The sequence below is a fragment of the Ursus arctos genome, chromosome X (assembly GCF_023065955.2).
Source record: "Ursus arctos isolate Adak ecotype North America chromosome X, UrsArc2.0, whole genome shotgun sequence".
Taxonomy (NCBI): domain Eukaryota; kingdom Metazoa; phylum Chordata; class Mammalia; order Carnivora; family Ursidae; genus Ursus; species Ursus arctos.
The window spans coordinates 106,069,674-106,094,751 of NC_079873.1; the positions used below are offsets into that span (position 1 = coordinate 106,069,674).

General features: G+C 43.8%; 1 protein-coding gene across 7 annotated transcripts in view; it reads right to left on the reverse strand.

Annotated features, from left to right (window-relative positions):
* The window catches only part of MTMR1 (myotubularin related protein 1), a 65,233-nt gene extending 40,371 nt beyond the window's left edge, over nt 1-24,862 (reverse strand). Inside the window, exons 1-5 of one of the 7 annotated variants that reach the window (XM_044379863.3) lie at nt 24,743-24,862; nt 18,667-18,772; nt 7,926-7,949; nt 7,309-7,335; nt 1,713-1,788 (exon numbers count right to left, since the gene is read on the reverse strand). In XM_044379863.3, coding sequence (XP_044235798.1) covers nt 1,713-1,788; nt 7,309-7,332 — 100 coding nt within the window. In that variant the 5' untranslated portion in view covers nt 7,333-7,335; nt 7,926-7,949; nt 18,667-18,772; nt 24,743-24,862. Of the gene's footprint in view, nt 1-1,712; nt 1,789-5,736; nt 5,759-5,913; nt 6,971-7,308; nt 7,336-7,925; nt 7,950-17,778; nt 17,847-18,666; nt 18,773-24,742 lie in introns of those variants that run through there. The other 6 variants (XM_044379864.3, XM_026487522.4, XM_026487523.4 and 3 more) reach the window with 6 other exon arrangements.
* Nucleotides 24,863-25,078: the final 216 nt, after the last annotated feature.

Below are 25,078 nucleotides of genomic sequence, written 5' to 3' on the forward strand. Positions count from 1 at the left end.
ACAGTATGGATATCAAAATAATTATGCTGAGCAGAAGCTGGACAAAAGAAGAAAATACTCAATGACTACATTTCTATAACACTGTAGAAAATATAAATTAGTCTACAGTGCTTGGGGATGGGGGAGAAGGCAGAGGAGGGAGGGATTATAAAGGGCCTAAGGAAATTTCTGGGGGTGATGGATATGTTCATTATCTTGACTATGATGATGGTTTCCCAGTTGCATAATGTGTCAAAACTCTTCATGTTGTACACTTGAAATCTGTGTAGTTTGCTGTCTGGAGAAGCAGCAGAGGCATGACATAATTAGCTCTGCATTTTAATCAGATCATTACAAAAGCAGCATGGAGGCAGGGCTAGAAGAACTCCAACAGGAGGAATAGTCAGAGAGGCCAGAGGACCACCAGGAGTGAAAGAAGTTCCAGAAGCTAAATGAAGAGTTTCAGGGTGCTTGGGTGGCTGAGTCAGTTAAGTATCCGACTCTTGATTTCAGCTCAGGTCATGATCTCACGGTTGTGAGACTAAGCCCCATGCAGGGCTCTGTGCTGGGCATGGACTGTGCATGAAATTCTTTCTTCTCTCCCTCTGCCCCTCCCCCTGCCTCTCTTGGAAGGAAGGAAGGAAGGAAGGAAGGAAGGAAGGAAGGAAGGAAGGAAGGAAGAAAGAAAGAAAGAAAGAAAGAAAGAAAGAAAGAAAGAAAGAAAGAAAGAAAGAAAGAAAGAAAAAAGAGAGAGAGAAAGCAAGCAAGCGTTTCAAAACCACCGATGGGAGAGGCAGGGTCCGGAGCCACGGACCAGGATACTCAGCGGCAGTACGGTTTGGAGGCCCTGGGAGAGCCCAGCTACTCAAACATTCTTTTTTGTTAAAGATTTATTTATTTTAGAGAGTGAGAGAGCGAGTTGGGGGGAGAGGGACAAGCAGACTCTGCGCTGAGCCCAACATGGGTCTCAATCTCATGACCCTGGGCTCACAACCCTGAGATCACAACGCAAGCCAAAACCAGTAAACCAACTATGCCACCCAGGCGCCCCTCAAACGTTCTTCACACAAGATGATTATACATCCTTGGGAGGGAGCCATGAGGGAAGAAGGCAACACTCAGTCTAGCAAATTAGACTGTCCAGCCCAACCCCGGCAATGGTGAGATGAAAAGATCACACGTAGCTGCCCTCCCATCCGCCTATGGCACAGTGTACTACCTGCTGAAATGCCTGGCAGTCCAGAGGGAGCATGGGGGCACTCTATTCATGCCACTGCCCTTAAAACGCAGGGTGGCAACACATGCTCTTTTTCTTGTGCTCAAATTGTACTTTCTGGAATCTCATAAGCCGCTGAAATTCTTTTGCCAAGTTCCCAAAACTGTTATTAAGATATGACATAGATCTTCTGTCAATACATTCTTATAGTGAAGGGTTCCAATGAAGCATTACATTACAGTGAATGTCTAATCAGCCTTCAGTTCTTCATGAAAAGTCAGGCCCCTCTTCTGTTGGTGATGCCACCGAACACTCAACTGGAACTTAGAGTGACCCTATATAGTCTTCTATCTCTTAAGGTCACAAAGACATCAATAAGAATGAATAGACCTAGTCCATTTGTCCCCTAATTAAATTGGTTTGGCTGATCTCCAGCACATACATCACCCATGCTCGCAAGTAAAGTGCCACTTCATTTTATGGCTCTCTATAAGCAAAGTGTACTCATTAAACTTACCAGTGGCCTTGATGGATTCTCCTGGAAACAGTGGTGTTTCTTCCATCTGTGCCAGCTTATTTCCGTCTCTTAGAGCCTGGCAAAAAACCAAACAGGAGTAAATCTCACTTTCCTGCTGTATACCTGGGAAGAATTGTGGTGTTCTGTGTTCTTGCTATACGGCTACAGAAGCGTGCAAACTGTATGCCCCCTCCCCTTACAAGACAATTTCAAAGCTCAGCATCACAGGACACCATGCTGCATTTTCTAGCAAATTGTTACACATATTTAAATTCACAGTTAGAAAGCATTAACACAGAAATGGCTTGACATGACAGATACTGTAATCACTACACAGACAGCTATTATAAGGTGCCTACAGATTTTGGAAATGAGGTCAGAAAAAGGTTACCTTCCGAGCATGAAACTAACACAAACGAAATTAACATTAGATGTAGGTGCTTAGCTAGCTGTAGAAATTACCCAGGCTGTAAGCACTAGCTAGCGTGGGAAACCCTGAAGTCTAACTGAAGTAACCAGGGAGGTGATCTCATGGCAGTAACATTACTAAGGAAAGCCCTAGGCTTTTGTACTGCAGCCCAGCTACCTGTGTGCATGCACAAAGCATAGAGGTGTGGGGCGGGGGGGGGGGGGAGTAGCGAGTGGGCTCGTCAGTGTGCATCCCATCCAGGCCATGAGAGTGTGCTCTCGCCTGGCAGACAGGAGTACGTCCATCACTACCGTGGAGCAGGATATATTCATTGCACCGATTCCACGCTCACCAAGCAAATTGCTAATGACTTATCAGGCTTCCTGGCTATGATGATACTAGGAAAATGATGTCTTAGATGGCTGTAGAGACACATGCCCACATTTCCAAACGTCCAGATTGGCCCTGCTGCCCACTAGCCAGTTTCTTGTAACTTTGGGTGGATATAGTGTCAGATAGCTCAGGAAAGCTGAGAAAATGGAGGTTCGGACTACAAAGCTATGGACCAGAGCCTGAACTCGGGGCCTATTCCAAGTTACTGCCACCCTGTGACATGCTGCCAAGGAAACTGGTCACTTTCTCCTCGGCATCTCTGACATAATGTGTCATGAATACGAATAAGGTGTTCAAAACCCCAGCAATTCCCAAGCTGCGTTTCATAGAGCATTAAATTCCCAAGAGACGTGAATAGGCCTTTTTTTTTTTTTTGTCAAGTTTGGGTAATGCTGGGTTAAAGAAAAGCTAAGCTGCGGTTTGTTTTTTTATTTTAGTGACAAAGGTCTTTTAGCATATTAATGTACACCAAATCAGCAAGAGGGCGCTAGAGTATGCTGCATTTCCCATACCGATCTGATCAGCGGCGGCTTTCTCCAAAAAACAGTTAACATCGGGAGGCCACTAGTGTTCAGCAGAAAACTGGTCAGACAATACTATGTTTTCAGCATAATTTTGTAAAGCAAAATATTTAAAATGGATATCTTTTATAATTCTAAATTATTGAAAATTCAAAACAAATTTTTTTGCATAGTTGTAAGAATACTTCAATATGTCTTACTAATGGTACTTAAAGGTCAATTTAAAAACCCTATACAGGGGTGCCTGGGTGGCATAGCGGTTAAGCGTCTGCCTTCGGCTCAGGGCGTGATCCTGGCGTTATGGGATCGAGCCCCACATCAGGCTCCTCCGCTATGAGCCTGCTTCTTCCTCTCCCACTCCCCCTGCTTGTGTTCCCTCTCTCGCTGGCTGTCTCTCTCTCTCTCTCTCTCTCTCTGTCAAATAAATAAATAAAATCTTTAAAAATAAAAAAAATAAAAAATAAATAAAATAAAAATAAAAACCCTATACACCATAGTTTTATCATTTTTATAAAAGAAACAAAGGAAAAAGGTCAAAATATAAAAAGCAAATTCCATGCTAAATGTTGGTTGGGGTATGTCTGATCTAAAGGGAGGGTACAAAATCCTCCTTATCAAGATACATTATTAAAATAATACAGATTAATGGTTCATTATTACCTCTGAACAATTTTTTTCAGTTTGATGTTTTGGTCTAGATTGATTTTTAAAACACTTCAGCCAAAATTTTTAGGGACATAGAGAATCGTTAAAGGGTAAATGAATTGTTAATGGATTCATCTTTATACTCACACCTGATCTGGAAACATCTTTTATCAATAGAGCATAAGCCAATACTTATATTTCTAAATGTCCAGTTTTAGAAATACTAACAACATCACCAATCGTAGAGCCCTTAATTTGAAATTCTGCTTTCTTTTGCCTGAACCAGTGATTAATTTTATAATATAGTTACAGTGAGAAAGCTAGTTCAATCAATATCTAAGTTTAAAGTTACTTCAAATATTACACTGTTAAAGTTTATTTTAATGGTTAAATCTTATCATATATAAACCTAAATTCCTTAATTTATATTTTAAAATAAATGGGGATAGGTTATTTTGAAATATATGTACTAAAGCAAGCTGTTCTAATCAACTGAGCTGGAAGGGGAGCGGGGAGAGGCGGGGGGCTGTGATTCACTCTAAGCTTTATAGCGAGCCGCATCAAATACTTTCAAGCCCTCAACACAGGACTAGCTACTAAAAAGTTGCAGATGGGAGACACCAGTGACTGAGACCATTCTGAGAATGTACAGGGCTCTCAAGATTGAGGGTGAAGATCAAACATACCTCTTTTCTGATATGATGTCAAATTTGGTTTGAAATACCTGTGCATTTATATGAGGCATGAATGTGCTGGTGAGACATAGTGAGACAAACCTTTCACTAATAATAATTCAATCCGATACATGCTTTATAAGTGATGGAAAAGCAACTATCAGAACAAAACGAACGATCCCACTACTTCTGATTTTCCCATAAAAGTTCGATTTTGTACAGGAAACACATTTAGCTTTAGCATAGGAATTCAAGAGAAGAATGGTTTCTAAAGGCTCGTTATTTTGTGAGTACAGTAGATTCCCTTAATAAAGCTGGTGTTAGGAAATGGGACTTACACTTGTGCTACATTGAGCTTTGACTGCAACTACCAAGTTGCACAAGACATGATTTGACCCTTGATTTATCCAACCCATGTACAGTATAATCAAAGAACGGAATATTCTTGTGGACAAAATTTGATCTCATGAAAACACTCATTCCTCTTGGTGTCTCTGCTCCACGTGTTGCCCAATTGAGGAATTCCTTGTGGTGATCTCATCCAAATCCTGTTCCAGTGACCCTGAAAGTCCAGCAGAAGGCCCACCAGCTCCCTGAATTTGTCCCGGAGGACTCCAGCCCACCAGATGGCCCTGGCCTGTTATTTTTCTCATAATGAATCGAAGCTGCTGGGTGGACAGTTTCTATAATGGCTGCATGCCAGAAGCAGTGGTTTTCAAATCGGGCTCTTCAAGGTGCTTCCAGGGTCACCAAATGAGCGTGGGTTGGGGAAAGGCACAGCTGAGCACGGGGGTAGCTGGCCATGCTTCCCTGGAGCTGCTCTGCTGAGCGCTTTCACATATGGACATTCTAAACAAGCTTTGGAGAAAGTTCTGCTGCTTTAAAAGACTCCAGAGGGTCTTGAGGAACTGAGCAAAGAGTAAGAACTCAAGAATCTTGATGCATGATTTTTTTCTTCTAATTAACAAATATAAACGATATGGACTCATTCTCCAAATACCTACAAGGTACCAGGTACTATGCTGGGCATGGACTGTGCAAATTTGAATAAAGCACAGTCTACACCCTCAAGGAGCACCCTTAGCATATGCATCTGTCGATCTCTGTAAAGGCATTTCAGAGTCCTGTTGTGACTAAGGCTCCTTACCTCATAGCTAACCCTATCTGGGAAATCCGAGGCACAGATGAACAAATTTCTGGTTGATAAAATGTTGGATAAACCAATTTTTGCAAATAATGTCATAATGGAATCTACCAAACTTGGACAGGAGAGCATTACCGTAGTGGAAAGGCATTTGCTTGTCATCTAGAAATCTAGTATGAAATGGCTTCTAAATACACAATCTGTAGCTACAAACAGATGAACACGTAGAACTTGCCACCTGATCAGCTTCGGCTTCAGAAGGGTAGCCATTGTGTTCTTCCTGAATCTCCTGCACAGCACCAGGTGCATGGACAAGAAAAGGCAAAGAGGAGAAAGAGAAACACGTGCAAACAGACAGGTGAAAGGACAGAAGTTCTTTTTTAAAGAGACACTAAGCATGTAAAAGTTGACACACCTTTCACGGCTTTGCAAATCACAACATATTCCCCCTTGAAGTTAAGGAAATAACGTGCTGGCCATCTATAGCATCCTCAGCCTAAAATGGAGTATCTATTCTGTTTGTGTTGGGGCGGAAAAATGAAAAGCAAACAAACATCATGGATTTCAAAGACTGTACGGTCTTTTTTAAAATCAAGCAATACTATAGCATATGGCAAAGAAACAAAATAACAGACACATAATATGCTCATAGAACATAAAGCATACCATAGTAACCAAGGAAAGGGCAAAACCAAGCCAAAATACAAAAGCAGTTCATAGACATGTATTTTAAACACAGTAAGTACTCACATACTCTACAGAACTATTGTTCAGGGCTCAAGCCCACTAGCATTAACAAGCTTTCCACACACATGCACATGCACAGATTACATGCTGGAGACATACATACACATCTAATCTGTAAATCATTGCTAAATAAATGTTGTGCTTTACAAATCAATACCGTATTAAAGGTTTCTAATTACAGCATCAATGTGCTTCAAAGAAACAGCTAAAAGGTCATATATCTTTAAGTGTTTTCCAATCTCTTTAAAGGTATACTGTGCTTAATTTAACCTCTTCATAGAGTCAATTCGTTTTTGAAACTTTAAAAATTGGACTTTCGGTTCAGCAGGTGGTAAAAGAACATAAATGCTGAAGACGACAAGATGATAACCCCGTTTAAAAGTTGTATCAGCTCTCTGAGGCTGCAAATATTAAAATTTGGCATAGATATATTTTTTTCTTCATGAAACTCTGGTTCCCATGACTATATTTCTTTAAAAGGCAATCAGGGAAGAAGTAGCAAAGCTTTAAAAGAACGTACTACTTCCCCCCTTTCATTTTTGTCAATATGGTAAAAGAGCGACCTAATACATTGTCATGCTCTATCATCAGACTGAATTTACTACACAGCTGGTACTGCTACGCTTCAAAGCAGGGTAATTTTTTAAATGCAACAGTTTTTGAAACTTCAATTTTTTTAAATACAAAGAAAACGGAATCATTCTTTGATAAAATTTTTAAAAACAGAAAAATGAATGACTAAACAACAAAAAAACCACACAGTACTTGGAAGTCCATGCAAATGGGAAGGCAAACACTGATACTTAACAATGTGAATCAGTGAAAGAAAATGATTCCCACGAGCATAAGGAAACATGGTGAAAACAAGGTTAAACAGATAAACCAACTAGGAGAACAAAAATTTGACTTAACCTGCTTATTTTTGTACTACTTCATTGGCTTCAGTAAGATTAACCATTTTAAACTCAAGTCATTATTCTGTCAAAATCCACTTTATTTTCATTGAATGGAAAAAGGTTAATTTTCAACATCTGATACTCAGGTTCAAACGCATGCACATTACCAATCTTTGTCTTGCTTTATGCATATTCTGAAATAAAGGGAAGGAAAGTCATGAGGAAAACATAAGCGACAATCCACTACTCGTAACAGCTACATCTGTATTTTAAGAAATACTAAATGGGACTGATTCTGCTAAATTTATCCTCAAGACTCGCACTTGTGCTCTGTAGATTCAGCATGCAAACAGAAAGGTGACTTGAAATCTGACTTCGACAGGACGGACAGCAAATCACCACTGTGTTGGTGTTGTTCAATTCTTTAGCATGAGTTACATGGTAAGCGAGGTGAAATGAGGGCTCTGCAGGCCTGGCCATGAGCCCCGGCCATGAATTTCCATTTGGTCAGAATTCATGTAACCCAACAAAAGTCAGTACTGCACGCTGGCAACAACTTTAGCATCCTGCCCTCACACACACTGGCTTTCACTGCACATAAAAACACCGTGACAAATAAAGCATTTCTAGAGAACACTTAAAGCTATGACACAGCAGAGCAAGTTGACCTGAGTGATTCATAAACCCAGTGAGAAGGTAAAGAACACTAAATAGACTGAGTGTTCTATCAAGCACAGAGACGCACAAGTAGGAGGCCTATGTGCCGAAAACCACATATCCTTACCCTTATATCGGGCCTCCTGAAAACCTGTTAGTTAAAACACAGAACATCATCATCATGGACACATTACTACCGACCTGTGAAAGATGCTGTTAAGCTCACAAGCCCATCCCGATGGAACAGAATAATCCTCTAACTAAACCAACAACCAGATCAATCCTAACACATTTGCCCTCCAAGTTTTGTTCGCTATCAAATCAATCTTAACACATTTGTCCTGTAATTCTCAGGCAAGTCTCTGATTTGGAGAAACTTATTGCCCTTAGGCTAAGACAAACTACATTATTTTAAACACAAAACCCTTCTGTCAAGTACCATTATAAGCCATTGTGAACAGGCTGTGTTTGAAAAGTTCACTTGTGTGTGTGTTTGGAATACTGAATGCATTTTCCCCATAGAGACAATGATACAAAACAGCGGTTCTGCTCCCAAACCAGCCCACAGAAACAAAACGAAAACGGAACCCAAAAACCACAAAAGCCCCCACACTTGACCCAGAGCATGGCTCAGCTGTTAGTGCTAATGGTGTCATAAACACCCGTTAACCATAAATCTTAAGCTGGTTTCTATAGAAATTATATTTCCAACTTGCAGTCAGGACTCCAAAATGAAACTCCCTGCTGTGGCCTCCCCACAGAGAAAGGGGTGCCTGCCCCTCGCCCTACTGCATAGGGAAGAGGCAGATGGCTCTGCTGGGAGGGCAGGGGAGGGAGGGGAGGAGGGGGGAAGCCAAGCTTTATTTACCCTCACCTGTGACTTCTACTCGAACATGCAGTGCAAGCATTGGGGAAGCTCTGGCTAGAGAAAACACCCAGAGGACGGATGGAAAGTGAGGAAGACTTGAATGTCTGTTCCCCAATCCACAGTCAGAAATCCTACCATCTAACCACAGTATGTTCTATGGGAAACAGATCATTAAAAAAAAAAAAATCAGCGGAGCTTCCAATTATTACCTTTATAGGTTTCACTCAGGATAGATAAGAAGATCATATGAATACAAGGCTAAAGACTTCAAAAAACATCATTGTATCATCATTAAAATACCCTCTGATGTAGGTTCTGAATTAAGTGATGATACTGTAGCTCAGAGACCTAAAGCCCATAAATTCCTAAATATAGACTAAACTAAAAAACCTAAACCTGTCTTTTTTTTTTTTTTTTTGCAGGAGGGGTGATGAATATGTTTATCCTCTTAATTGTGGTGATTAAGAGGTGTGTACCTATCAAAATGTATCAAATTGTATACTTTAAATATGTGAATTACACCTCGAGAAAGTTGTACAAAATGAAGAAAATGCACGCCTATGTTAGTAAATAACGCAAAATGGGGCATAGATGGCAATATGAACTCAAAATAGGTCTCCCTTCTCTGACCATGTTCATTCCCTAGTGACAAACACGTTTAACTGGAGTGATTTCTCATTCTGAGGATTGCCTCCATAACCCTAAATAAGGTTACACCTCTAATTCTTGATTTGTCAACTTTAAACAGTGTCTATCCATGTCCCATCCTAAAAGATGAGCAAGTAACTTTTCTCAAACTCTTATCTCCCTCTTTCAATCTCTCCTGATGAAAATTTAATTTTAAGTTCCTTTATTGTTTTCCCTCGGCAGCAGCTGCATCATAAAAAAATACTCATGGAATGATTTTAAGTGCCATTCTTCTAAGCACTTGGTACATATTAACTCATTCTCAAAACAACCTTGTGAGATAAAAACTATCATTGGCCCCATTTTTTGATGAGAAAACCAAGACACAGGTAATGTGGTAATGAGGCAACTCTATGTGGCTTTAGGATGGGAGCTTCCCACCAGAAACAGCAAGCCATGATTAGAAGCTTCGAACTTTTGGCTCTACACGCCCCCCTCTCCAGAAGGGAGAGGGCCTGGAGAGTGAGTTAACAGATCATGCCTATGTGATGAGGTCTCCATAAAAATCCCAGTAGTATGGGGTGCAGAGAGCTTCTGCTTCGAACACATTCACATCCCAGGAGAGTGGTGCCTCCCAAGTCCACAGGGACAGAAGCTCCTGCACCTGGGACCCTCCCAGATCCTGCCCTGCGTATCTCTTCATCTGGCTGTTCAACTGTCTCCTTTATCATGTCCTCTAATAAGGTGGTAAACATAAGTGTTTCCCTGATCTCTGTGAGCTGTTCTAGCAAACGAGCAAAATCAAGGAGGCAGTCCTGGAAACCCCCAATTTGTAGCCAAGCTGGGCAGAAGTTATGGGGAATTTAGGGGCCTACTACTTTCATTGGTGTCTGAACTGAGGGACAATCTAGTGGGACTGAGGCCTTAACCTGTGGGGTCTACACTAACTCCAGTTAGTGTTAGAATGGAACTGAACTGTAGGACACCCAACTGGTGTTGGACAATTGGACAGTGGGGGGGGGAACCCACACATCTGGCATCAGAAGGGTTCTATGTGTATAGTGTGAGTAGCAGAGAGGTACACAGTGATTTTTTTCCCCAGACAAGAACCAAGATATAAATTTGTATAAAAGTTTGCATTGGGGTTAAAACTCCCTTCCTCTGCTCTCAGGTTCCTTTCAAGACATCCTTTGGGCACTCCGCACCAGAGAGGCGAGGGCTCCCGCTGACCACTCGCTCCTGGGAAGGAGGATGGGGTGCTCTTCTTCGCCCCTCCGGGCACTCTGGGATCTGTTTGCCAGCACACCAGGAGGGTAGGTCCTGCTCTCCCTGGCCGGTGGCGAGTTTGCCTGTGTGAGCCCTGCCCTGAGGAAGAGGCCACAGGTGTCTACAGCTGCCTCTGGGGACATGTGTTTAATTCTGGGCCCACCGTGACCTCACACCTAAGCCAGGCTCTCCAAGTCAGCTTTGATCAATTATTGTGGTCTAACACTATTTGGCTCCTGTCTTAATTCTGTTTGGCTCCTGTCTTAATTCTTCATAAGGTAATAGCTGACACCACTAAACTCCAACAGTGTGGAAGGATTTCAGGAAGTTTTCAAATGGAGCCAGTGCCAGTGATACAAACACCAGCAAGCAGTTGTGTCAAAGGTGTTGTGCTAGACGTTTCACACGTGTCAGCTCAACCCTCCCGACCCTCCCAGCCACTGGGAAGGAGACACTATTATCCCCCTGAGACAGATGAGGGAACTGAGGTAGCAGGAGGTGGAGTAAGTCACAGTATGTCACATGGCCAGCAACAGCAGAGCGGGAATTCAAACCCAAGCTGGCTGGTTTTAGCACCCATGTTCTTATCCTCAATACACCGCCCCCCCATCCTGTTCCCCTTCTGAAGGTTGACAAAGGCCCTCACAGCTTAATGCCCAGAATGTTCTGCTCTGTCCTCTTCACTCCTTTCACCATGTCTTGTTTACACATCTATTTCAAGCCTCACCACAGTCCCACTTGAACTATATGTTTTGGGGGTCTCTTTCCCCTATTAGGAATTCCGTGCAGCCCAGCCCCTTGCACGTAACAGGTGCTCACATCATGACTGTGGAAGTGGACGGGTGTTCAGCAATCAGACCGTGCTCTTGCAGTATTGGTTTGTACCTACACACACATTTGTGTAGGGAGAGCAGAGTAAAGGACGACTGCGTGTGTCTCATGCATAGGCTGCCCTATTTAATACATTAAACCTCTGCTGTAACACCATTCATGCCGATGAGGACACTGAAGCTCGAGAAGGTTCAATAACTTGTTGGGCAGCTCATCAACTACAGGGCTGGGACTCAAGGCAAAGTGCTCTGAATCCAAAGTTTATGATCGTTTTGATAAGCCACATAAGACAATTCTAAGTCAAATAAGTATCAGTGTTTTACAAGTGACCTGTTTAGAACTTATGCGTCTAAGGGGCTTCTTTTCAAGAAAAGACTGTGATACTGAAGTAAAAACACCACTGTTTCTATTTCAGGCATGAAGCCTACAAACAAAGTAATTGCACTGTAGTTATCAGATCACTACAAAATGAGTTAAAAAGAAGAGGTTTGTACCCTGCTCTGAAGAGTGAACTGTTGGCTCAGGAGATCATTCCTCTTGCTGTTGGTGTCTTAATAACCAGAATTCTACCTAGCTTGGTGGTCACTGACTAGCTAGAGTCAGAGGCCCAGGGCAGGTGAAGACAAATCTTAACAGTCGTGAAAATATAACCTCGGTCTTTGGGGAACCGGCCACACCTGAATTTTGCCTGACCCCCTTTGTCAAACTCTAGCCTGCAACAGTCACTTTCCACTCTCTGAAGCCCTCTGGGAAAGGTGATGAAGGGGCTGTTCATGTTCAGTTCCACCTGCGATGAAATATGCTGGCCCCAACTGCCACTTACGAAAGGGATGAGTATATTGTAACTGAACTAGTAAACTGAGATCTGATAACTGCTGATATCCTTCACTAACTAAATTCTACCATCTTTACTAGCATAACTTTGTTTCATTTAAATAATACTTCTGATATATCATGAGTTTTAGACGTATTAAACAAGATTTATTTTACATGCAATACAGAATCATTCAGCAGTCTGTAAAAATTTTTACTTTTTAAAAATTAAATTTTAATTTTGAGATGATTGTAGAGTCACATGCAGTTGTAAGAAATAACAGAGATTCCATGTACCATGTCATTCAATTTCCCCAATGGCAGCATATTACGGAACTACAGAACAATGCCAGCACCAGGAAATTGACACTGATACAATCAAGATGCAGAACAATGTCATCACCAGGAGGATGCCTACTGTCACCCTTCTGTAGCCACATCAGCTTCCCTCGCAGCCCCTCCCCTTCTTAGCCCCTGGCAACCAGTAATCTGTTCATGACTATAATTTTGTCATTTGAAGACTGTTACATAAATGGAATCATATAGTACACGACCTTTGCAGAGTGGCATTTTTGACTCAATGTTAATTCCCTTAAGACCCATCCAATTCTTTCCTCTGTCCTCTCTACTGGGCTATTGAACACATGCATTGAAGTTTTTAAATTTCGGTTACTGTATTTTTGTTTTAAAATTTCCACTTGGTTCTTTTTTATTTCTTTGCTGAAACTTTCCTATTTCTTTTCTCTCGCTTCCTCTGTCTTGTTTCAAGCATATTTATAATTGTTTATTGAAGCAATTTTATGATGGCTTCTTTAAAATCATTTTCACAGAACTCTAACATCTGTCATCTCAGTTCTGTCACGTATTCATTCTCTTTTTTCATACAGTTTGAGATCTTTCTCTTTTGTCGTATAGCGAGTGATTTCCAATGGCCATCTGAACATTCTGAGTATTAGTTATAAGAGTATGGATCTTATTTAGACCTTCTGTTTTAGCTGGCTTTCTCGGACACTGCTGCAACAGAAGCGGGGGTACCGCCTCGTTACAGCCAGGTAGGGGTACAAGAACCCCCCCAGGTTCCCTACTCAGCTTCCATGGACACCAGAGGATGGGGGATTCCTGGTTACTGCTGGGTGGGGGCAAGAGTTCCAGCTCCCCACTAGGCTGCTACGGATATCTCCCTGGCTGGCGGTGGCATGGACACCTCTTTACTGCCCCCGACACGGCCTCCACTGACACCATAGCGGAGGCACAGCCTCCTTACCAACGGGCGGCCATGAAAGTCTGAGTCTCCACTAGGCTTCCTCCGACACCACCACCACATGGATTTGGTGTGCCTCATTACAGCCTGGTAAGGGGGGGGACATCAAAGCTCCCAACTTGGCCTTTCTGGCAGGGTGGGTGTGGGGCCACAACTTTTTCTGTGGTGTTTGGCTGGAGTACAGTGGTGAGCGCCTACAAGTTTTCTTTTTCCTAGGCTGTCCCTTTCCTGGTCCTTTGGCTTGAGAGAGTAGGCTTTTACTGTCCATGCCTGTTGGCATTTCTGGGTTGCTGGCTTCTTCAGCAATAAGTCTGGACATATGTGGCAGAAACAAAACCCAGGGACTCACCGCAGTGTCATTCCATGGGTCCTGAGATGCCTGACCAGTATGCTGCCTTCTACTTTTTTGGAGCACTTATGTTTATTTTATAGCTTATGTCCAGGGTTTTGGGTTGTACTTAGCATGAAGAATAGGAAAACATACATTGGCTCCATCTTTCCAGAAGCAGAAGCTGCAATCTTGTCAATTTTAAGTTTTTAAATTCCAGTTAGTTAATATACAGTGTAATATTCATTTCAGGGGTAGAATGTGGTGATTCATCACTTCTATAAAACACCCAGTGCTCCTCACAAGTGCTCTCCTTCATCCGCATCACCCATTTCACCCATTCCTCCATCCACCTCCCTCAGCAACCCTCAGTGTGTTCTCTAGAGTGAACAGTCTATTTTATGGTTTGCCTCTTTTTTCCCATGTTCATCTGTTTTGTTTCTTAAATTCCACATATGAGTGAAATCATATCCTATCTGTCTTTCTTTGACTTATGAAATCTTGATATTTTTAAGAAATAATTTTTCCCCACAAGTAACCCTGGGAGATAAGATGGTGCTTTTCTATTGCAGTGGTTACAAACTGGAGGCCTATTGCTCAAACAGGCAGTAGGAGGGTGTTTTTTAAATTGTTTTTAAGGGAACATGCTGTTCTCCATTGCCTCCTCCCATGTCTGCCTAGCTTGTAGACCTTTGTTTTTGCAAACTCCGATTTAATAAATAGATCATGAGGCCATGCTATCAACAATGGATTATGGCCATGGATTCTGAAAGATCATGTTCGAGCTTCTCTTTTCATAGACTAGTACTCAATTTAAGAAATGTTAACTAAAACCTAGCTCAAGCATAATGAAGCCTTTTCCATACACTGCATCTTACTTCCCTCCAAAGCCCTTCTGGAAATGTTTGTTTAGGATCCAGAATTTACTCACCATACCAACTTGTTAAATGATAACACATAGTACAGAAACCTCTCTATTTTCTCTTTTTTCTTTCAAATGTTTAAAGAAAAGATCTAGCTACTGTGTGTGCATGAATGAGGGAGGAGAAACGAGAGCAGAGGATTAGAGGTGATGATGGTGATGATGAGGTCACTTCTACTAACAGCTCCCAAAAAGTTTCATTACAATTTGTAACCGTATTATTTCATCTAATCTATGGAACATTACATTCAGATCCTGTTCTTAAAATCTTTGACAAATTAGAGAGAGACTTTTACTCTTTGTTAGCCTAGTATAAGTGAAAAGCAACTGAGTTGAGTTGGTAGTGGGGCATGGGAGAGGGTCCAACAAAACAAAACATTTTATTACATTTCTAGTAATCTTAATGATCAGGCAAATCTTCAGCATGACTTGGTATTAAAGCATACATTTATTAATTTAGTTGATCCACAATTCAACATAATGGCTATTTACCTTTTAAGCTAGGACAATGTTTCCCAAACTTCTGTCATTTCACATACCATCTCTACAAGTTTGGTTTGCTCTATCTCCACATTGCCTATACTAATATTAGTATTTATATTGACTTTAAATCAACTCCTTTTTCATACTTTGCCTAGTTCTACACAATCACATCCATTAAAACACAAGTTCAATGTGCTACTTTTTCTAACACATATTTAAAATAATTATATAACTGTGAACACATGTCCACAGACATACCATCTAAGTTTATCTCATGTGATAAAAGTGATAGTCTTATCATAGTTTGGGTGATCTGACCCTGAGCCTATTGTCAATTTATGATATGAATAATAAAACTGTTCTCAAAAACCTAACGAGTTGCTAATTATTCAGATTTGTAGGAATGTACCAGGAAACGTATGGTCCCATCACCAATTTCAAGAGCTATAAACCTAGGAAGCCTAGCGTTTCAGATTTTTTATACCTAAGAAATATATGAGGCCCTTGGTTCCACACCTACAGAGATTCTGACTCACTGGGCAGGATGGAGACCATAGAAGCTGCATTTTTACAGACACCCTGGGGAGTGCTGATGTGGGAAAACCCAAGGGCCACATTTTGAAAAACAGTGGACAGGGCAGGGGAACAAAATTTTCAATGCACTCTAGCTTTTCAATGGGATAGCTGTCCTGCTAAAAAATCCCAAGTCCAACTATGTGATATTAAGCAAGTCATCTGACATCTCCGAGCCTTGGTTTCCTCATCCATTAAATGATGATTACAATAAAAGCTATCTCATTTGGTTGCTTTAAGGCTGAAATGGATTATATCTCAAAAAGTATTACAAATCCAACAAAAAAAGTATTAGAAAACCATGAGCCCTATATGTGCTCAAGGGTTGCTGAGGAGGATGTAGCACCACCCTCAGCAGCCTACAACAAAAAAGACAATCAGCATTTCAAACCAAGGTGCAAGTGCTCAGCTCTACAGAAACACCTGCTCCCATTTAATTACTGACATCAAGGTTAACCTATAATAAATTAACCCCCATATTGTGTGTGGGTTTTAAATAAGATATCTGCACAGGAGATAATTTGAAATATTATTGATTGATGACTGCAAATTAAATCCTCAAGGAATTGTGTCTGGACCATCAGGAAAGACAACATGCAATGGCTCCCATGCCATCGGTGTTCCACGGTCCCATCTTGGGTATTCCGATTTTAAGAACTACTTTATAAGTAGCATATAAAATTAGCCTTATGGTTTAGAAACATTTTACACTTTTATTATTTAAAAAACTCTTCTTAGAAAAACTCCTGAATTATAAATTTAACTCTGACTTCACAGACTTGGCTACAGGGCAAATATAACAAAGACAATTAGAAAACATGTTCTCTTATAATCATTCATCAAAAGCTTTAGCTATGATCTGACGTAGGTACCCAAAATTCAATTTACAAAATATAGAAAAGCCTTATTTTTTTTCCAGAATGCCATCTGTTAAACCATTCCAACATGAGCTAATTCTGTTACACAAAATTTGTAAATAGACTAAAATTTAAAAAAAATGTAGTTGCTTCGTGTTAAAGCACAGATTCAGTCTGATCTATTAATGTAGAGGTTAGAAAGCTATGCATACAGTCAACATTCAGCCTTTTATAGAACCCACACAACACTAACAAATATTCAAGCATAATGAAAACATTACACTTAACTCCTAATTGTCCGGAAAGAAAATCATTCCAAGGCCTGAGAGCTATTCTCCGCTAATATGGGTTCTTGAGCCTCTCCACTCAGTGGGGCAGTTTCTCAGCTAAGACGGGGCACCAGGGCCACTGGGACTGGTGGGGTCGGCAGCTGCTCAGCGACCAGCCACTCAGGCATCAGGGATGCGGCAAATGCTCCTCCCACCTGCAGCTGGCATATCTGCCCAGCTGGATTTGGAACACCAGGAACCCCAGCTGGTCCCACGTGGACAAACATGAAAACCAGATAGCAGGGAAACCTACTGAGAGTGACATACTGTCGTCACTCTTCTGGCTGAGCAGATTATCCAATTTCTACTAATCCAAAGCCCTGCCTTCCTCTGGTAGTCCTAATCAACAGCATCAGATGGCTTGGATGAAGTACAGCATGATAGCCAAATTTCAATTATATGGCCTCTTGAATCACTTTCTGCACTTGGTGCGTTATGAGAGAGAGAAAAGAGGAACGGAGGCCAGAGCCCTTAAGCAAGGAGCATGTATTAAGAATTAATTAGGATCTTTATTATAGTTCTTGAACTGTCTGTAGGACTTGGTGCCTGGCAAGGACCATGATTTTGAGAGATTGTTGACTGAGGGTAGTCTGGGATACCAAATGTAGCTCACCCATACTTGTGAAAATCTACTATCTTTTACAAGCAGGCACAGATAACTATAACAAACTGAAACCGCAATTCAGGCAAATGCTACTACTGCAACATAAGCATGGTTTAATAGTTTGTTGACATTAAAACAAGGTTAGTCTTAGCCTTAACAAAGATGAAGCACATAAGTTTTTAATTTGTTAATTGACTCAACAAGTATTTACTGAGCACCTGTTATATTCCAGGACTGTGCTGGGGAAGCAGTGGTGAGTAAAAGAGCCCCAGTCTCTGCTGACAAGGAGCTTATCACTCTCAACTTGAGAATAAACAGAGAATACAAATTAAGGACCAAAAAATGAGGCTGCCCATACAACATTCTGGAGTTGTGCAGTTTTTTGCATTGTAGTATCACTGCTAGCGCTGACTACCCACAGGCAGTACCTAAATACAGACGCAAATTGTGAAGGTGGGGTACTGACTATCAGACATTCTCTGAAGTTCAGAATATGATCGAAGAAAATATAGGCATTTATTATAATAAAATGTAAAAACACAATATGTAATACAGTTAAATAACCAAATGGAACTGAATTTTTAAAAAAAGGATCCTAAAGACAGTTTTTCCTCTCAATTACAAAACCATGAGTACATATACAAGGTTCTGGTAAAAATTCTCCCCTGAAGTTCAAATCTAACAGAAAATCATTCACCCTTGTTCCCAAGCAAATGTTTGTTGAGCATCAAGGGGCCAAAGTCTCACTCAAATTAAAAATGCAAAGCTTCCAGGGGCACCTGGGTGGCTCAGTCGGTTAAGCAGCTGCCTCTTGGTTTCAACTCAGGTCATGATCTTGGGGTTGTGGGATCAAGCCCCACGTTGGGCTCCACGCTCAGCACGGAGTCTGCTTCACATTCTTTCCCCCTTCCTCTCCCTCTGCTCCTCCCCCCGGCCCCCATCCCACACACACGTGCTCTCTCTCTCTAAAAATAAATGAATAAACAAAATCTTTAAAGACACGCATGCACGCTTGCTCTCTAAAATAAATAAATAAACAAAATCTTTAAAGAAATGCAAAGCTTCTTGGTACATTGAAAATGAATTAAGGACTCAATGCTGCTTACCTTGTAGTCTCTGGATACATTTTCTGATGTCACTGAACCTGAAATCTGACTAGAAATTGTAGCAGCTATAAGCTGTTTACACCATTCAACATGTGATCCTGTAGGACTAAAAGAAATAGTGTGATTAAAATATTTTAAGACTCAGCTCTCAGTGAAAAAAAATGAGCACTGACTAGGGATATTTGTACTTTTTTTTAGAAAACAAACTTTTATCAGACTATTTGGTTACCTTTACATTTAATATAAGAACTGAAATACTGACAATCAGGAAGTAAGATTAGGTTCCAGGCTGATTTTAAATGAATCAATTTTTTTTATGTTTAAGAGTCTAGGCATTAGACAGTTAAGCATGTTATTCTCTATCATTTAATGGCATTTTACTATATTACAACTATATGGAGTGAATATTCTTAATGTAATGTATATGGAATATTAACTCTAAAGTGAAATAGTTGTTTTATGGCATATGTTTTTCAAATAGACTTTTAATGGAACAGTTGATTATGTGAGTTTAAAAAGACCAGATTAGACAAATGACATCCTGCATGTAGTAATACTGCTACCTTACATTTCTGTAAGTGCACTGACAGCTTACAAAGGCTCTTCCGGTCTGTTATGATATCACAGCCTCAAAACCACAGCATGATAAGAAGGCAGATCAGGGACCAGCCAACATGTTTCTGAGATGAGAAAACTGAGGCACCAGAGGTGACCCGCCCTATCAGAACGTGGTGGGCCTGGGGCGCCTGGGTGGCACAGCGGTTAAGTGTCTGCCTTCGACTCAGGGCGTGATCCCGGCGTTATGGGATCGAGCCCCACATCAGGCTCCTCTGCTATGAGCCTGCTTCTTCCTCTCCCACTCCCCCTGCTTGTGTTCCCTCTCTCGCTGGCTGTCTCTATCTCTGTCAAATAAATAAATAAAATCTTTAAAAAAAAAAAAAAACGTGGTGGGCCTGCCTCCAGCTCCACTGAGGCTGTCCTTCCAGGACACAACACAACCAAGAGTGACCGACTCACTGAACTGTAAGGCAAAACAGAGGCCAGCCCCACAGAGGCCAGCCACTGCCTTATACGAGAACACAGTCCTGCAAGGAAAATGGCATCTTCCGCTTGCATGGTGCTCTCTGCATTTCCACACACCAAAGCCTCATAGTGGCCCATTTTACAGATGAGAAAAGCAAGGCTCCAGCATTTGACCAAGGTCACATGACTGGTAAGTGGTCTGGCTGTGCCCACCTGACCTAAAGGAACACAGAAGCAGACTAGGCAGTGAGGGAATTAAAAATTGCCCCCAAGGGGCCAGGCTCCTCATCAAAGTACTGAAGGAATCAAGCAAAGGGCAAAAGATGCTCATTAAAGTTCACCCTGCAGGTAGCTTTCACCTATAAAAATCTCATCACTAATTAAATCCACACTCATACATTGGAAAGACTGAAAAAAGTGGAATCCCTAGGCAGTATGTGAAATAACCTAAACAGTAAAATGAAGATATCTAATGTTCTCTACTAGTGATCTAAATTTCTGCCTCTGATCAAGATAGCCCAGGGGTAAGCAGCAGGGCTGAAAACATAAGTAAAAACATGCACTGAATGAGCAGACATTCCTATCATATGTCATAAATCTATTTACTACAATTTCTAACTGAGAGGAAAGGAGGGAAAGGGGAGGGATTTTAGTTTCTTTTTTAAAGGCTAAGTCCCCTTTATTGCCAGTTATATCATACTTTTCTCATCACAATGCCTTCTTCCCTGCCAGCACCCACCCCTGATTGCAAATCTAACAGTAGGAACCTGCCTGGTCACCCACTGTGGGTGACCTGTTGTTACCATCTGCCCAGCATCCCTTCCTCCTTCTTCTGATAAGGACACTTCTCTACTGGGGGAAACTGTACTTCCCCACTTCACAGGATTCTCGGGGGGGAGGAGAGTGGGGCTAAACCTTGCTCTTCCTGAGAAGACTGTAGGGGAGTGACCTGGACCAGGCCAGTCCCAGGCTTTCCTCTTAGATCCCAAGCACCGCTGGAGGCCACTCCCCACCCCCACCACCTTGAGGAACCCACAGAGATAAAGAATGGGACAAGAAAAAAGCAAGAGATGAGGAGCCCCAACAATGCTGTGTGCAACTCTGGCTCCAAATGTGCCTGTGGCCATCTTTCCTCGTCTGCAGCAGCAATGTGCACCAAGACATTTCCTTTTCGGCTTAAGTTAGAATGAGTTGTGTTTTTTGTCACTTGCAACCAGAAGTGTCCTGGCCAACACAGTCACAAACAGCATGGTATAGTGGGCTGGTAGACAGGAGGCTTGGATCCGAGTCCTGCTTCTGTTACTAGCTAGCTCTGTGACCTTGAGCAAGCCACATCCTCTTGCAGGACCGCAGCTTTGTCGTCATGAAGTACAGTATTCAGGAGAGAGGGGAGGGCTCCTCAGTCCGTGGGGCAAGGCTGAACCTTGCCAGGTTCCACTCTAGGAGTCACTCTTCAAAGAAGAGTATGAATCAGAGCCTGTCACGATGGCAGATCACAGAAGGCAGGCCAGGCCCCCCTGTGCAATCTCCCACCACTCTCCTGGTAGTAAGAACCACCGGCAGCCTGGAGGAGGCCAGCTCTGCTTCTCCAACCTGGATTCTCCTGATCTGGATGCCCGCGATCCAAGGAGACATCTGTACTAGTCGGTCCTGAGACCCTGCCAACTCAACCTGTCGAAACCAGCATCAGGTGCTCAGCCTGCAACCCACTCCCCCATCCCTGTGTTTCCTAGGTCAGGGAAGAGCACAGTCAGTTAGTTACCCCGGTACCCCATGCCCAAAAGCTGGGGTCGACCTTGGAGCCCGCCCCCCACTTCAGTTCACTCTCACATCTGAATGCTCACCAAGCCACGTCACTCTCATAGGCTAGGATCCTGAGAATGCACCTTACTCAGTTCCTAACTGCAACTCCCTTTTCCAGACACCCATCATTCTTCTGTGTTCTCCTCCTGCCTCCTGAATTTAGGCCCCATCTCTAGGCCAAAGACTCTCAAATTTAGGTCTCCAGCGCCGACAACACCCCTGAACTCCAGGTCCATATAAACCAACTGCCTCTTTGACCTCTGCTCTGAGACATACAACTGGCATGTCAGAACCAGTATGTCTAGGGCCGAGAGCCTACTAATTTCCTAACCATGTTCCTTTCAGAGGCTTCCTCATCTCGGCAACACCATTTTCCCACAAGCCAAAAATCCTGGCATCTTGATTCTTCTCTCCTACCCAACAACCAATCTTCAGCAAACCCTATTGGCTCTACCCTGCAGGTTTTCTTCAAATTATATCTACAATCTGACCACTTCTCCCTTCCTCTACCCCAATGCTCTGTCTAGGCCACCATCCTCTCTCACTTGGATGACTGTAATAGTCTCCTACCTGCTAGTCTCTCTGCTTCAACCCCTTCCCCCCTTTCAGTCTGTTGTCCACAAAGCAGCTAGAGGGAGCTCACTGAAATCTACACCAGAGTATGCCACTCCTTTGCTCCAAAAGCCCCAGTGGATCCCCACGACTCTCCACCATCTGTCCCTGTGACCTCTCTGACCTCAACCCCTACTCCTCTCTCCCTAGCTCCCTCCCCACTAGGGACACTGGTCTCCTTGCTGATCCTTGCACACTTCGCACACTCCCACCCGGGGTGCACAGGCCTCTGCCTGGAATGCTGTGCCCCTCAATATCTATATGACTGGATCCCTCCCTTCTTTAGGGGCAGTACTTTAATGTCACCTTTCTCAGCCAGGCTTTCCTTGACCATCCTGGGTAAAATTCCAATTCACCCCCCAAACTGCAGGCCCCCAACACCTCATATCCCCCTCCCAACTTACTTTTTCCCTAGCACTTGTCACCATCTAACAGAGAATACAGTTTACTTGTTTTTTGTCTGCCTCTATCACCAAACATACTCTCCACCAGGGCAGTGATTTGTGTGTGTCCGTTCCCTGTCAAATCCTCCAGACTCCCACAGTGCCCGACACAGAGCAGGCGCTCATATATAAGTGAGCGAATGATTAGCATTTCCATAGGCTACTCGAGTGGTAAGACTCCCTGCCTCCAGTCCATTCACCACACCACTGCAGAACGAATGTTCTCAAACATCAATCCCATCCGTAGCTCACCTGATGGAAATCCTTTTGTGGTCCCTAGAGGTAGGGTGACCACATAATTTCCCAACCAAACCAAGACACTACTGTGAGTTGAAGGAGTATGCTCGCTATTAATAATTGCACCTGCTCCACCAGTAAACCAGCACCATCCTGGGCAAGAGAGACCACCTGGCCCAACCTACTTGCAGCTATAGGTAGTTGTTAAAAGTGCAGAATTCCAGGCTCTACCCCAGAGGTGGACAGACTAGACTTAGGGTGGGACCCAAGAATCTGCCCTTGGATCCAGCACTGGATTACACAGAACCATGCTCCTGAGAAGAATGGCAAAGAAGATAAGAGCACAATTCCCTAGAAAGGCACCCAAGCCCCTTCAAGATCTGGCCCCTGCCTTCCCACACATCTTCTGTCTTACCAGTTCCCCATGTCTAGTATCGCCTGCACGACTGCACATTCCACTCCCATGGCCAAAAAGTCCTCCCCACCCTGTCCCCTGGCTAACTTCTCATTCGTCGCCATTCAATTCAAATGTCAGCTTCCTCAGAAGGCCTCCTTCCCTTAACTGACCATAATCCCCAGCCCCCCTCCACTAAAAATAAATCAAACACCTCACCTCCATGTGCCCACAGTGCAGTGGATCACAACTGAGTCTGCAGAGGTTTTCTGAAAAATACTACCGCCTGGCCCTCACCCCGAATCTCCTGAATCAGAAGCCTTAAGGAGTGGGGCCTGGTCACCTGGAGTACTTAAAAAGCTTCTCAGATGATCCCCATCCTGAGTACTTCTGTGTGTACCCCTACCCCAGCACTCAGCACATTCGATTTAAATTGCTGGTTTGTTCATATTCTTCACTAGATGGTAAGCCAGAGAGAGCAAAAGCCATCTTGTATTATTCTCTAACTCTCCAAGCCCTCATACATTGTAGAATATCTGCAAATGAGTGGAATTCTGACCATTCCAAGTACTATCTTAGCTGTGATTAGTTCTCAGTAAAGCTGACCTCTTGCACCATTAATTGGCAAAAATACAGTGTAATTACAGAGTCAGAAACAAAGGGAGTGTTTCTTGTTGTTCCTATGCTTCGGGAAACTCCCAAAAGTTCAGCTCTCTGTTATGACTAACACAGGCAAGTATGTGCATTTGAAACTGACCAAGCTGCCTTACAACACTCTGTCTCGCCTGACTGCACTCTCGTGCCAGCCAAATAGCCAAGATGTGGGAAAACTGGATATTCCGGGCTATGGGATAACCAACCCATCGCTTGTCCTCGGAGCCTTAAGATGGCCCTTCCAGTTGGACATGGTTGGTTTTCACTTCTGATTTATATTGGCTCTGCAACTGCCTAAGAAGCAGTAGCAGGCTCATGTGTTCACGAAACAATGAACCGGGTTCCTTCAAAGTGTAAAGACTGAAATAAACGATTGTGTGTTCTTGCATCAGGAGCAGCTTGGAAGTTTTCCATCCCAGCTTTTCAAATCAGGGTAACTTTGCCTCCATCTGCACCGGCTCCAGCAGCCACGGGGTTACGTCCTCCAGTCCCCACTCCCAACCCCAACGTCAAAGACCCCTCAAGCAGCGGCGGCGGGATTTTGGTCTTCCAACCCCAGGAGGGAAGGCCACGGGAAAGGAGGAGAGCCCGGGTGAAATTTCCTCCCAAAGGCTCCGTGGCCGCAGCAAGGCCAGCCAGGCATCTTCCAAGGTGCGGCGGGAAGACGCACTGAGAAGATTTGACAGCTGCGAAGCCCCTCAGGGGCGCAGGGAGCCCCAGCCCGCGAGGCGGAAGTGAGCCAGGTGCTCGGCCCGGGAGGTGGGGGCAGGGTCCGGGGTCTCGGGGAGGCGGGGGCGGGAGGGGGACCCGGCAGGGCACCGAGTGGGGCACGACCGGCCTCGACCGGCGCGGCGCGCGGGGCCCTCGGGGGTCGGGGCGCGGGGACCGCGGCAGCCCGGGTGCCGCTTACCTGTCCAGGGTCTCCACGCTGGGCTGCCGGGAGCCGGCGACGGGGCCCCCAGCGCCACGAGGGGGCCTCCTGCCGCCCGCCGGGCCCGGGCCCCCGCCGCCCTCGCTGCCAGCCGCCGCCGCTGCCGCCGCCGCCGCCGCCGCCGCCACCGGCCTGTCCATGGCGCGCCGGGCCCGCCGCCCCGGGCAAGCCGCAGCGAGAGGGGAGCGGAGCCCGGAAGGGCCCGCCGCCGAGCCGTGCCGCGCCGCCCGCCGGCTCAGGCGGCCGCCGCCATTAGCTGTCACCTGGCGGCCCCGCGCTACCCACAAGGCCGCGCGCGGGGCCGGGGGCGGGGAG